The following is a 12,588-nucleotide window of genomic DNA, read 5'->3' on the forward strand; positions in this document are numbered from 1 at the left end:
CCTTCTAGAGGGGTGGACTATTAACAAAGCAGTTCGATGGATATATATCTATTCGAGGTCGTAATGGTAAGACAGAGCTGATCAAACATTCTATGAACGTGTACTGATAGGATGATACACCAGTCAGCACTGGATGAAAGAGAGAGTGCTGCTTGGATAGGATCCTGACGTTTCACTTCATTACCTTTTGCAGTACATGACTTGATTGTTGTGGAGCTTTTATCAATCTGTCCTTGGCTGCTAGGGGCAATATTATAACTTAAAATTATGCTTTATGAGATTGTATATTTTTTTTACATTTAAGGGAAGATTATAGGAACAAAGCAAATCAAGGTAAACACAAATGTAAAATCAGAATTGGGTCTCTTCCCCCATCTCCCCCAACAAGGGCTCCTCGTCCTTCCAGCTCAATCAGCCTTCTATTTTACTCAATAATAAGCATTCGAAAGAGCTGTTTGAACATAACTGAAGGATTATCTTCTTTCTTAAATGACAGATACAAGATCAAATTCCCACTGTAAGTTACACATACTAGATGGATAGTACAGTTTAATCCACACAATTAATATAAACATGTCAATTTTATAGAAGTCAAAAGGGCCGGCAGAACTAGAATTATTGCTGTTAGCAATTATATTTAAAGAATATTTTATGAACTAAAATTAATTCTAAAAGGTCTCATCCAAAAGAATTAACTGCTCATTACAAAATTGTTATTGGTACAAGTTATGAACACGTGCCCAGCTCTTCACATAAGCCAACACTGCTGCATTTCCCCATTCCAAAGTGCAGTGAATCATTTATTTATACAGATTAGTCTTCCCGTAGATACTGTTCAGGTATTTCTTCTTTTGTAGACAGATTTTCAGCCTCTTTGGTGGCTTTCACTGCAGCTTCTTCTATCCTTTTTAGATGAATTTCTTCTACCTGTACTTGAGTCAATTTAGTCTCAGCTTTCAGGGCCAGCTGTTTCATCTCTTCCACCTGACTCTGTGCCATCTGTATGTGTGTGTGCACAGTTACTGAGGCTGGATCTGCACCTGTAGAAAAGAATCTTAAAATTAGAGCTAGGCCATTTAGGGAGTCCACACAAAGGATAGCGAAAATCTGGAAACTCACTTGAAAGATTGTGGGTACTGGGTCAACTGAAATTTAAGACCAAGATCTTTGTTGGGTAAGGGCATCAAGATATGGAACAGACACAGGTAAATGGAATTGAGACAATGATCAGCTATGGTCAAACTGAATAGTGAAAGAGTGTTGAGGGGCAGAATGGCTGAATCATGTTCCTATGCTAATAAAACAATGGGGGAGGGGAAGCTAAAGAAAGTGGAGGAGGCAAAATTATCTGATCAAATGTGGTAGCATTTGTTTTTTTTTCACCTCTGGAGCCTGAGGCAGCAAACAACATAGACAAATCTCTTCTGACAATTGCAAAGGGACCTACAGAAAACAAGGGTTTACATAGTCAATTCTAATTAACATGGATCCACAGCACACCGCCATCCAGAATTCAGCACTGTATTGGATGTCTCAAGAAGCCAGAACAGTTGGAGATATTCACGCTCAATTCAATCCTTAGATGACATGGAGTTTACAACTTGAATTTTCCCCATATTTTGGCACTAAATAAATAATCCTTCAGCTTAAGGATGGTTGGTGTCACAAATGAAAAATAAATATTCACACTGGCACAACAAGGGTGCTCTTCTGATGTTGGGTTTTTCACTGCTGTCACACTATAAATTGGCACCAAATGTTCACATACCGTCAAATCTGGAATTACCACACTTATGCTGCCATTGATGTCCAAATAAGCAGCTCAATACTGAAGCGTCGTCGTCTGCTCCAGAACAACTTCAGCTAACAATCCCAGAAAGCAGTACCCAGCACTCATTTTGACAGTAATGAAACTACACTTGCTCACGAGCGAGAGTCCAACCCTCCCCCCAGAGGGGCAAAACCACCAGTTAGAAAAATTATGGCACCATTATTTAGTGCCTGCACAGGGAAACTCCACATTTTAGAGGAAACCAAAAAAGTATGTAAAATACAATCCTGCACCCTCTCTCCAGAAGTAGATTTAGCTCTTGCTCCATACCCCTGTGCTTGTTGGCCTACACTAGCTCCTAGTCCGGCAATGGTTCAAGTTTAAAAATGGCCTTACCTCTTCCCCACCTCTGACCTATTTCAACCCTAATGAGTCTTCTGCACTCCTCCAATTCTGGCCTTTTGCACATCCCCGATTTCTACCACCCCAGCATCAACAGGCATGCCTTTTGCTGTCTAAGCCCCAAGTTCTGAAATTCTCTCCTTAAACTGCTCATGTTCTCTAACTCCTTCAAAGACACTCCTTAAAATCTACCTCTTTGGCCAAGCTTTTGGTCACCTGTCCTAATCTCTCTATGTGTGGCTCAGTGTCAATATTTTGTTCATTAACACTTCTGTGAAGCCTCTTTATTACATTAAGGGTGCTATATAAATGCAGGCTGTTGTTGCTCTATACATCCACAGATTTCTACCAATCGTGAGTCATCAATGCATGAACTATCTGGGTAATGTGTTTCAAAAAATTTAAATTTTTCAGCATTTGCAATTATTTTGTACACAGAGCAACTTAAAATGATGCTTCCCAAGCATTTTACATTACATATTTACCTTGGAGTCAATAGCCTTTGGTTTCTGAGAGTCACATTAGCAAGAACATATCAAAATTGCAATTATTTTCTCATTTAAATCAAAGGTGCATGTCTCATTCTTTGATCTCAAAAGATCTTATTTGTATTCCTGGGAAACATTCCAAACAATTGTGTATTGAGCACAAACAACTCTTCCAGTTGACAGAACATTCATAACTTTTTCATGACATTTGTATCTCCGCTTGAAAAGCATTTCTCTTGTATTATAACTAAATAGCAGGCAACCAAACCTTTGTTTTTTTTTGTAGCTTCAATATACATAATACCTGCTTGATACGCAGCCTCTGCTGCCAGTTCAGACAGGCTGACTGCAGTCATCCAGTTGGACTCAAAACAGAGATATTTTTCTCGATTTGTGTTCATCTGCAGTTAATTACAAAAGATAGCAGAAGTAATAAATCACTAGCAGCTTACCTAGAAATAATACAGAAGGTTTTCACTTTTTTTTAATTTAAAATATACATCACTTTATGCATTTATTCCTTTGGGGAAAATGGGCTTGTTTTTTTAAATTACTTTTAATTACAATTTTAATAAATTACTTTAAATTAAATTGGAAGATTACAACAAGGGATCAGAGGTTCAAAACACTAAATTTAGGGTCAATCTGTGGAAGCTTTAGTTTACAAGGAATGGTCAACATATGGCTTGGCCTCCCCAGTCAAGTAGTGGAGACGAAAACCCTAGAAACATTTAAGAACCAATTAGATGCTGCATGGAGTCATTTTGACAGGCAGAACGGCTTCCTCATCTGTAATTTTCTTGCGGCTTCTGAAAATTGGCACTAGAAAAAGCAATTTCATAATAAACAGTAGTTCACTGCAAATTTTATCTGTGTGCTCATGCAGAGTGTGTTCCCTGCCTTCTGTATTGGTGTGGTTTCTCCATATTCATTATTTACAGGCGGTGGTGCAGTGGATTAACAACCCATCTTTGTACCTCTGGGACCTGAATTTTGATCCAGCTTTGACTAATGGGATGAATGCCCCCTCTTTTCTGGCATACATGCTCTATATGAAATGAGTTCGGACAGTCTCAATTTTGCTTCTTGCACATGTGGACTTCAAACACAAAAATGCCTTTAATTTGAAACTAGATTGGCAAACAATCTGGTTCATATGGAAAATGGCATGACTGGCAAGGTACAGAATGCTGTTCTGATGTTAGGGATAAAGGATAGTGCTGTGGCAGAACAGAGGTAGGTTTACTTTACAGCAGGTTGAGTTATGATTTGGGACTTTTGGTTACTGATGCTGCAAACCCGAAATAGGAAAATGTTCACTTCCCATTATAGTTTTAAAAAAGGTATATATAATTTGAGGAAGCATTGAAATGTACCTTTACACGAGCCTCAATTATGACCTGCCAAATAGCATCTTCCTCCTTCTCGCTAATATGGCCACTTAGGCCAGTATACTGCTGCTGAAGTGAGATCAGGGTGTGGACGGCCTAGAGTAGACCAACATATTTATTACAAGACAACATTTCTTTCAGAGAACAGATATTAAACAAAAGAGAAAGTCAGTTTCCTTAATCTAGCAGATTAATCTAATGGACAGCTAGTTGTATTTTGAATTCTTCAAGTTTCTACTAACTTATCCAAAAAGTTACATCATAATTCATATTCCAGTCTTTGATAATTCTCTAAACAACTTTAAAGAAAATAAAATGTTTACAAAGTTCTAGTAAAACACAAGACCTATTTTTCATCTACATTGCAGACTCAATAAACCAAATGGTCTCGTGTGCGCTGTAATATTCTATGATTCTATATATGTACATATGGTTGAGGAGGCCAGCTTGCTTACTACCACTAAGAATGCAAGATGCCCAGATAGAGCACCACGCTTTAGCCCAAAACCTCACTTCAGGAATAAAAGATTTCAGGCAAGCTGTGCCAGTTACCTATCAGAGGATCACAGCAGCAAAGGAAAGTTCTGACCACTGCAAAACTCAGTTGCTCTGACCTTGCAGCTGAAGGAAGCAGTTCAATAATGAAAACTCCCACGGAGAGAAAATAAAACTTCTAAAGTTACCATTTAAGTTTTTTTCCCAAATTTAAGCAAACAAAAAGCAATTCTGCTTCAACATACCTTAGTATATTCCGTCAAAGCATCAATTAGTGCAAGTGTTGTTTGTGACAGAAAGGTATTAGCACCATCAGTTACCAATGAGACAGCTCGTTTGATTAAATCTTCATGAGTGAGAGATGTTGATTGAGACTGTGGCAGAAAATAAATGCAAATGTTAGGTATAGATATGGCCATCTGAAAGGGGAAAAGGCAGCATTCGTAGATACACAATACAAACAGTAGAGTTAATAATCTAGGCTAAATAAGTATATCAGATCCAAGCATATTATTTTAATAAAATAGAGCAAAATATTGCAGATGTTGGAAATCTGACTTTATCCTTCCTCCCCTGGTCCAGTCTCTTCCCACCTACATCCGTGACTCTTCTGATACCATATGTCTTTGACAATTTCTAGTTTCCTGGCCCTAACAGCCTCCTCTTCACTATGGATGCCCAATCTCTCTACATCTCCATTGCCCACCATGACGGTCTGAGGGCTCTCCGCTTCTTCCTCGAACAGAGACCCAAACAGCCCCCATCCACCACCACCCTCCTCTGCCTGGCTGAACTTTTTCTCACATTGAACAAATTCAACTCCACTCACTTCTTTCAAATAAAGTGTTGCTATGAGTACCTGCATGGATCCTAGTTATGCCTGTCTTTTTGTGCGGTATGTTGAACATTCCTTGTTCCAGTCCTACTCAGGCCCCTTCCCCCAACTCACTTTCCACTACATTGATGACTGTATTGGTGCAGTTTCCTGCAATCATCCTGAACTGGAAAACTTCAACTTTGCATCCAAGTTCCACCCTTCTCACCTTTAAATGGTCCATCTCCGACACTTCCCTCCCATGACTTCTCTGTCTTCATCTCTGGGGATAGGCTGTCTACTAATATTCATTATAAGCCCACTGATTCCCACAGCTACCTCGACTACACTTCCTGGAAGGACTCCATTCCATTCTCCCAGTCTCAGACCCATCTGTAATGATAACACAACCTTCCACAACAGCACCTCTGATAGGTCTTCCTTTTTCCTCAACCGAGGATTTCCCCCCCCCCACTGTGGTTAACAGCGTTCTCAACCGTGTCCGACCCATTTCCCACACTTCTACCCTCACCCCTTCCCCTCCCTCCCATAATTATGACAGGGTTCCCCTTGTCCTCACTTTCCACCCCACAAGCCTCCACATCCAAAGGATCATCCTCCGCCAATTCTGCCACTTCCAGCATGATGCCACCACCAAACACATCTTCCCCCTCCCTGATCAGCATTCCGAAGGGATCGTTCCCTCCGCAACACCCTGGTCCACTCGTCCATCACCCTCGACACCTTGTCCCCTTCCCAACGCAGTCGCAGGAGGTGCAATACCTGCCCTTTTACCTCCCCTCTCACCACCATCCAAGGTGACAAATCCTTTCTTCAAGTGAAGCAGCAATTTACTTAGTAGCACTTGGTTATGTACGAACCAATGATATTGTTTAGAGATGGCACTGCATCAACGTATAATGTGTCTAGGAATCCAAGCACAAGTGCTACAAGGAAACAGTAATGGAAGTGCATATGACAGCCCAACCACATGGATGTTACAACAGTTTTGCTGTGCTGGTTTCTGCAGGTACCTGCATAAAGTCTGCTAGTCAGCAGACCACCTCCAGCAGAATTGCCCTGTTTCAACAGCTTAGGCATGAAATACTTCAAGACAGCAAACAGGTGATGGTGGGGGGTGGAAATGGAAGAAACATATCAAAACTGTGAAAGATCTGCAGTAAAAGGATGTGCTGTGGCCATGTTACTGTGGATTGCTGATGAGAGGATACTCCTGTCAGACAGACATATGTGATAGCAAGCTAAGTAAGGAGAGAGTGACAATAAGGAGGGTGAAAAACTATGTATAAACAATGGATGGCAGTGATTAGATCATGCCTTTCAAAAATTAGGATGTCAAACAAAAAAGGCAGGGTTGCTTCCATTCTGTGCAGTAGCTTCTGGTGTGTAATGATGTGAACAGATGCTCTGGAACATTTCTCAGACCTACGCAAAGCCACAGAGATGATATTGGACAACAAAATGTCTTTGACAATTTCTAGTTTCCTGGTGGTGCAGTGGCGCAGTGGTTAGTACCGCAGCCTCACAGCTCCAGGGACCTGGGTTCGATTCCGGGTACTGCCTGTGTGGAGTTTGCAAGTTCTCCCTGTGTCTGCGTGGGTTTTCTCCGGGTGCTCTGGTTTCCTCCCACAAGCCAAAAGACTTGCAGGTTGATAGGTAAATTGGCCATTATAAATTGTCACTAGTATAGGTAGGTGGTAGGGAAATATAGGGACAGGTGGGGATGTTTGGTAGGAATATGGGATTAGTGTAGGATTGGTATAAATGGGTGGTTGATGTTCGGCACAGACTCGGTGGGCCGAAGGGCCTGTTTCAGTGCTGTATCTCTAACCTAATCTAAAAAAAAATACAGAAGAATTCTGGACTCATCTTTTGCTCATTCACTGCATTGCTGGTCTCCAAACATCATGCAGCTTGTTCAGCATAAGTCTACTTTCCTGTTGTCCAACAATAACTTAAAGATACAAAGAACTGTGGACATCAGAAACTTTGAATATATTAAAACTTATTTTTTCTAGTGCAGTATGGCAACTTATGACGCTGGTCCAAAGTATAATTGGACTTGAAAACAGCAGGGAGCCTCCACTCTGCTGCTTGGCCAGAGATCAGTCCAGAAACATCTGGCAGCTGCATTTCCCATTAGTTTGCACTAGAGTTGCTGATACTAACAGAGGTTGGCGTCCTGATTAAGGCTTTATTCACCAATGCGGCAACAGCACCTTTACAAACCTCCAGACCCACAAAATTCAAACAAACAGGATAAACCAGAGAATAAATAACCACAAACACAATTCTGTTTTCTGTGCTTTGACCAAATTTCCAGGGCTGGGAAAGGGAAGCACATACGTGGCCACAAACTACAAATTGGATACCAATGCCATAGAAGATAAATCATGGTTGTTGCTTAATAAAATATTTGTTTCTAAAGGGTTACGACCAAGGCGGGAGGAGTGCATCATTTATTCTAATCCCACTTCTCCACAGGTCACAACATATCGTAAATGTTCCCACTTATCAATACGGTCAATCTATTTTTCCAAAAATAAAACACACTAACCAAGTTTCTATAATGACCAAAAGTATCAGTTTATTATAACACATCTTAACCAGCAATGCAGTAAAGCATAGACGCACAAGACTGAAATTCTTAAAGTCTCCATTGGCACGCGCACACAGGAAAAATAAAAAAAGGAATTTTGGTTCAGAGCTCAATTACAGACAAAAACACACTTGGGCTGATTACTTGCTCATTCCTGAAGAAAACAGATGAGATGTATTGTGTTCCAAAAACTGGCACACAGTCTAACTTCTGAGTAAACAGAGACGGGTCACTAAGATCTTTTAGAACAGTTCTTTTCAGGTGGCATTGAGAACCAGTATAGCAGGCTTTTCCTCAAAGACAGGAGAGGAGATGAATTGACACAGTAGACTACTCAGGGTATTTTAGAGATGCTAGAAAGCGAGCTGGGTTGTTGTCTTCTCTCCTTCCTTCACTTCAGCAGCAGGTTAACCATCTCATTCCAGAAAGTAAAACACACTGACACTACAATCAAATGCTTGCGAGTTTTTCTGCCCTCTCAGGGGCACACTGGCTCCCAGGCCTGTCCAATCAAGGGGCGCAACTGACTTTGCCCACATCTTCCCCTGTTACCAGGGCTTTTGTTCTCTTTTTTAACTTGAGTCATGTGACAACTAGTATACATTGTTCTTTCAGTGCCCTCCTGATTACCCTCTTGTCCAACATTTATTCAGTTGGACTATGAATTCCTCAGAAAATGTTTTATAAATAACTTCCATAACAAGACATGATATGAAGTACTTTTAAGTTTTAACTTATTCTAAATTGCCTATTTCCACTGCTCCCCAACACTATTATTTCTCCACTTACTTCAGGCATCCACTCTCTTTCTGTGGCAAAAAGGGGAGATTTGGAGAGCAAATGGCCACCACATGGAGAAATGGATGCCATGGAAGATTTTGAAATGGAAAGATTGGGGAAGACCTGCCAACTCTGCCACATATTCCTCAGCAGCAGAACTACAATTCCAACTGTACACCTTGTCTGCCATCTCGTGCATCCTGCACTTTGAAAAAGGTGAGAAATAAAAATGGAGTTCACATGTGAAGGAATCAACAAATCTTGCCTCACCTATCTTAGCATTATAGTTCATAATTCTCTAAATGTTCTCGACCAAGGCCAAGTCATTAACAAACTAAACAAGGTACTAGGCTGTATTAACAAGTCTGTTCAATATAAAACAAAGCACAAGTTTGTCCACGTACATGAACTAGGTTAGACCACATTTAGAATACCAAGTCCAATTTTGGTTCCCTCATATGCTAGGATATAGGAGCTTTCAAAAAGGTGAAGAGGATCACAAGAATAATTCCCAGCTCAAATAACCAAATCACTCAGATAGGCGTAAAAAGCTGGATCTTTCCACTTCAAAGACACATAACTTTCAGGGTGATTTGACAGATATAAGAGTAGTTAAAGGGCTAGATTGCATTTCAATTGAAAGATTGCGTGCAAGTTACACAAGGGTAGGGCTAGGTTAGAACTTCAGTGGTTTTACTTTTCTGAGAGGATAGTGGAACAATGGAAGAAGTGGCCAGCTTGCTCAGTGAGCACTGACTCCATACCTTCAAAAGGAGAGCAGGACCAGTTCCTGGGTGGGGCAGAGATCACGACTTAGAAAGAGAAATATTAGGTAAAACAAATGTGGTTAACGCAGTTCCCTGGTCTAGTTATGATCATCTAAAGGGGTCAGAGAAGAATTTTCTAGATTTTTTTCTCCCTACATGGCCTTGGTTTTTAATTTTTTTTTTGCCTCTTCCAGGACATTAAAATAAAAACAAATTTGCACTATACAGCCAGTGAAGTCCATGATTACATGGCAGCTGCTGGGTGAGGTGGGGGCATTTAATCATGATGCTTTATTGTGTGGGGCAGGTTTGATGGATCAGATAGTCTTTTCCTGCCTGTCATTTTCATATCTTTGTATCACTACAAAAGATCCACTGGTATACTGCATCAATGCTAAACAAAGCTACCTGAAAAACCCAGGCAATGAATATTTCTTTTCATCATGGTATCAACTAACTCATGTCCCAGCGATACCCTTCAATGACTACATAAGTCACCAGCAGACTGGAACTGGATCATCTGCTGGTGTCACACAGGCCTAACCTGCGAAGCGGGGTTTTGATATTTACTCAAAAAATTATACAAAAATATCAGTCATTATCGGACTATATGCTACTATCTCTCTCAAATATTCAACTTCCTCAGCAGCATTTACAAATCGAAACTACGTGCACAAACTACATCTTTCTACTACAATACTTTTCAACTGTATAAATTGTACCCTGTACCTGTGAAATGGGAATAGCGGCCAGCGTTGCCCCCAGACCTAGCACCACTCTCTGGCACCTTCTATTGGGGCTCCTGCTCTGGAACAAAGCCAAGGAGAAGGTCCTTTTGAAAAAGGGGAAAAAAAGTTAAACCCGGCAGTTGTGCGGCAGAGCAGAGCGCTTCACCGGCACTATCCCATTCTTAAAATTTCACATGTCCGAACAAGCCCAGCACAAACTCTGCGCACCATTCTATTGAATCGGGTAAGCAACGAGTAACAGTTTCATGTTGATTACCTAGACAAACGGCTACACCGACACATCAGCCTATAAAAAGTCGCAGCCATTGTATCAACATTCCATCCAGCTGTTACCCGTGACCTCGTGACGTTCGACTTAAAGAGCGAGCACGTGACCCTCTGTGAAGCCGCGCCGGCGCATAGCAGCATGGAGAAACTCAAAAGTATTGAAGTTCTTTCAGTAAAATAAAAGCAAAATACTGCGGATGCTGGAAATCTGAAACAAAAACAAGAAATGCTGGATTCACTCAGCAGGTCTGGCAGCATCTGTGGAAAGAGAAGCAGAGTTAACGTTTCGGGTCAGTGACCCTTCTTCGGAACTGACAAATATTAGAAAAGTCACAGATTATAAACAAGTGAGGTGGGGGTTGGGCGAGAGATAACAAAGGAGAAGGTGCAGATTGGACCAGGCCACATAGCTGACCAAAAGGTCACGGAGCAAAGGCAAACAATATGTTAATGGTGTGTTGAAAGACAAAGCATTAGTACAGATTAGGTGTGAATATACTGAATATTGAACATCAGCAATTGCAAACCTGAAGAAAAACAACCTGAAAAAAACCTGAAAGAAGTTCTTTCAGTCTTGTGTAGAAACCTTAAATCTCATCGTGGCCTTCATCCGTGTTAAGTAGATTTGGAATGACAATCACTTATCAGTTTAAAAATATCTAGGCACCGGTGCATTTCTTTGCTTGGGCACTCTGCCCACAATAAACGTTGCCAGTCATGTGTTGGTATCTTGTTATTACACTGTTCTTGCATCATGCATGTTTCAGCATTCTTAAAATTTTCGTCTGGTCTGAGATGTGCACCGGAAGTAATGGGTATTTAACCTCTTTGCCTTAATTTGGGCAATGAGCATAGAACTGGAAGACACATTTCTTTCCTGAATGTAGCTTTTTGGCACTAAAGTACAAGTAAGGATATTATTGACTCAGCCACGGACATGGGGGCAATTAATCCGTACATAAAGTGTATAACCAACCTAATGTCATCAAAACACAGTCCGATTTAAAACATTCCTCCCTATTTAGTGAGATACCTGGCATTGTTTTTGCTCACACAAGTGGTCAATACCTGCCCACAGACTTGATGTAGCGATGCAGTGTATTCCAGATAGATGTTCTTCTGTCAGGAGTGATCCTGGTCGCTCTGACTGTCTGTCTTTATCTCTCTCCCCCTCTCTGTGTCTGTCTTTCTCTCCCCCGGTCTGAGTCTCTCCCTCTCTCTGCATCTCTCTCTCTGTTCCCCTCTGTGTGTCCTCTCCCCATCTCTGTGGCTCCCCTCTCTGTTTACTGACCTCAGCTGATAAAGAGATGCGCTTTCATGCCGTTGCTAAGTGAATGTGCACTGCCATCTTTAATACTAGTATAACACCTTCAGCCAATGCTTATAACAACCACAGCTGTCTTCAGTGCTGGCAAACCAGCCTCAGACAATGGTTAGACTCCATTTGCCATCTTTAATGCTGACGATCAGTCCTCAGCCAATGTCTCTAACTAGAGCAAAAGCAAACTACTGGGAATGCTGGAAATCTGAAATAAATACTCAGCAGGTAAAGGAAGAAGCCAAGGGCGGATTTCCAAAACCTCAATGATGGAAATCTGCCATTTGGCTTAAATTTTTCATCCCTGAATTTAACATTACCGCAGACACGTTGCCAACCCCTGAGTACAAATCTGTTGAACATTTATAGTTATCTGCTGATTCTATATGGCAAAACTCATTTTATGCATATGCCTTTGTGCTAACTGTAATCAAGCAAGATTGGAGAAACATTTTAGCAGACACGTGGATTCCCAGAGAAGGAAGCTCACTACGGTCATTGGCACTTTTACAATCGAACATAAATCAATATCTGTTGAGGAAGGGACAGAAAGTTATGGACACATTAACAATGTTTGATTTGATACGACCAGGTGAGAAGGGTTCTAGGGGGTTCCCTCTAAGCCTTTGCCTGGTTTAACCGTAACAGGGTTTAATTTTAAAACACCGTGTCTTTAGCTCCCTTTTACTGAATCCTTGTTCACTGCTCCAATTGTAAGGCAAAGAA

The 12,588-nt window shown here is 41.0% G+C and overlaps 1 protein-coding gene across 1 annotated transcript; it reads right to left on the reverse strand.

Moving 5' to 3' along the window:
- Positions 1–562: 562 nt before the first annotated feature.
- Positions 563–10,640, reverse strand: LOC137382713 (diablo IAP-binding mitochondrial protein-like). The gene is made up of 6 exons (XM_068055036.1): positions 10,534–10,640; positions 10,258–10,360; positions 4,793–4,921; positions 4,038–4,148; positions 2,966–3,062; positions 563–1,040 (listed from the first exon to the last, which is right to left on the reverse strand). The coding sequence occupies exons 1-6, from the start codon at positions 10,581–10,583 to the stop codon at positions 814–816; spliced, it is 717 nt and encodes a 238-aa protein (XP_067911137.1). The 5' UTR covers positions 10,584–10,640; the 3' UTR covers positions 563–813.
- Positions 10,641–12,588: the final 1,948 nt, after the last annotated feature.

Source organism: Heterodontus francisci, chromosome 23, assembly GCF_036365525.1.
Source record: "Heterodontus francisci isolate sHetFra1 chromosome 23, sHetFra1.hap1, whole genome shotgun sequence".
Classification (NCBI taxonomy): domain Eukaryota; kingdom Metazoa; phylum Chordata; class Chondrichthyes; order Heterodontiformes; family Heterodontidae; genus Heterodontus; species Heterodontus francisci.

Bases quoted from the DNA above. Each gene is read 5' to 3' on its own strand.
- LOC137382713 (XM_068055036.1), bottom strand. From the start codon at position 10,583: ATGGCTGCGACTTTTTATAGGCTGATGTGTCGGTGTAGCCGTTTGTCT. The intron at 10,361-10,533 runs GTAATCAACATG...CTTTTTCAAAAG, and splicing joins CGGTGTAGCCGTTTGTCTAG to GACCTTCTCCTTGGCTTTGT. The intron at 3,063-4,037 runs GTACATTTCAAT...AATTAACTGCAG, and splicing joins TAATTGAGGCTCGTGTAAAG to ATGAACACAAATCGAGAAAA.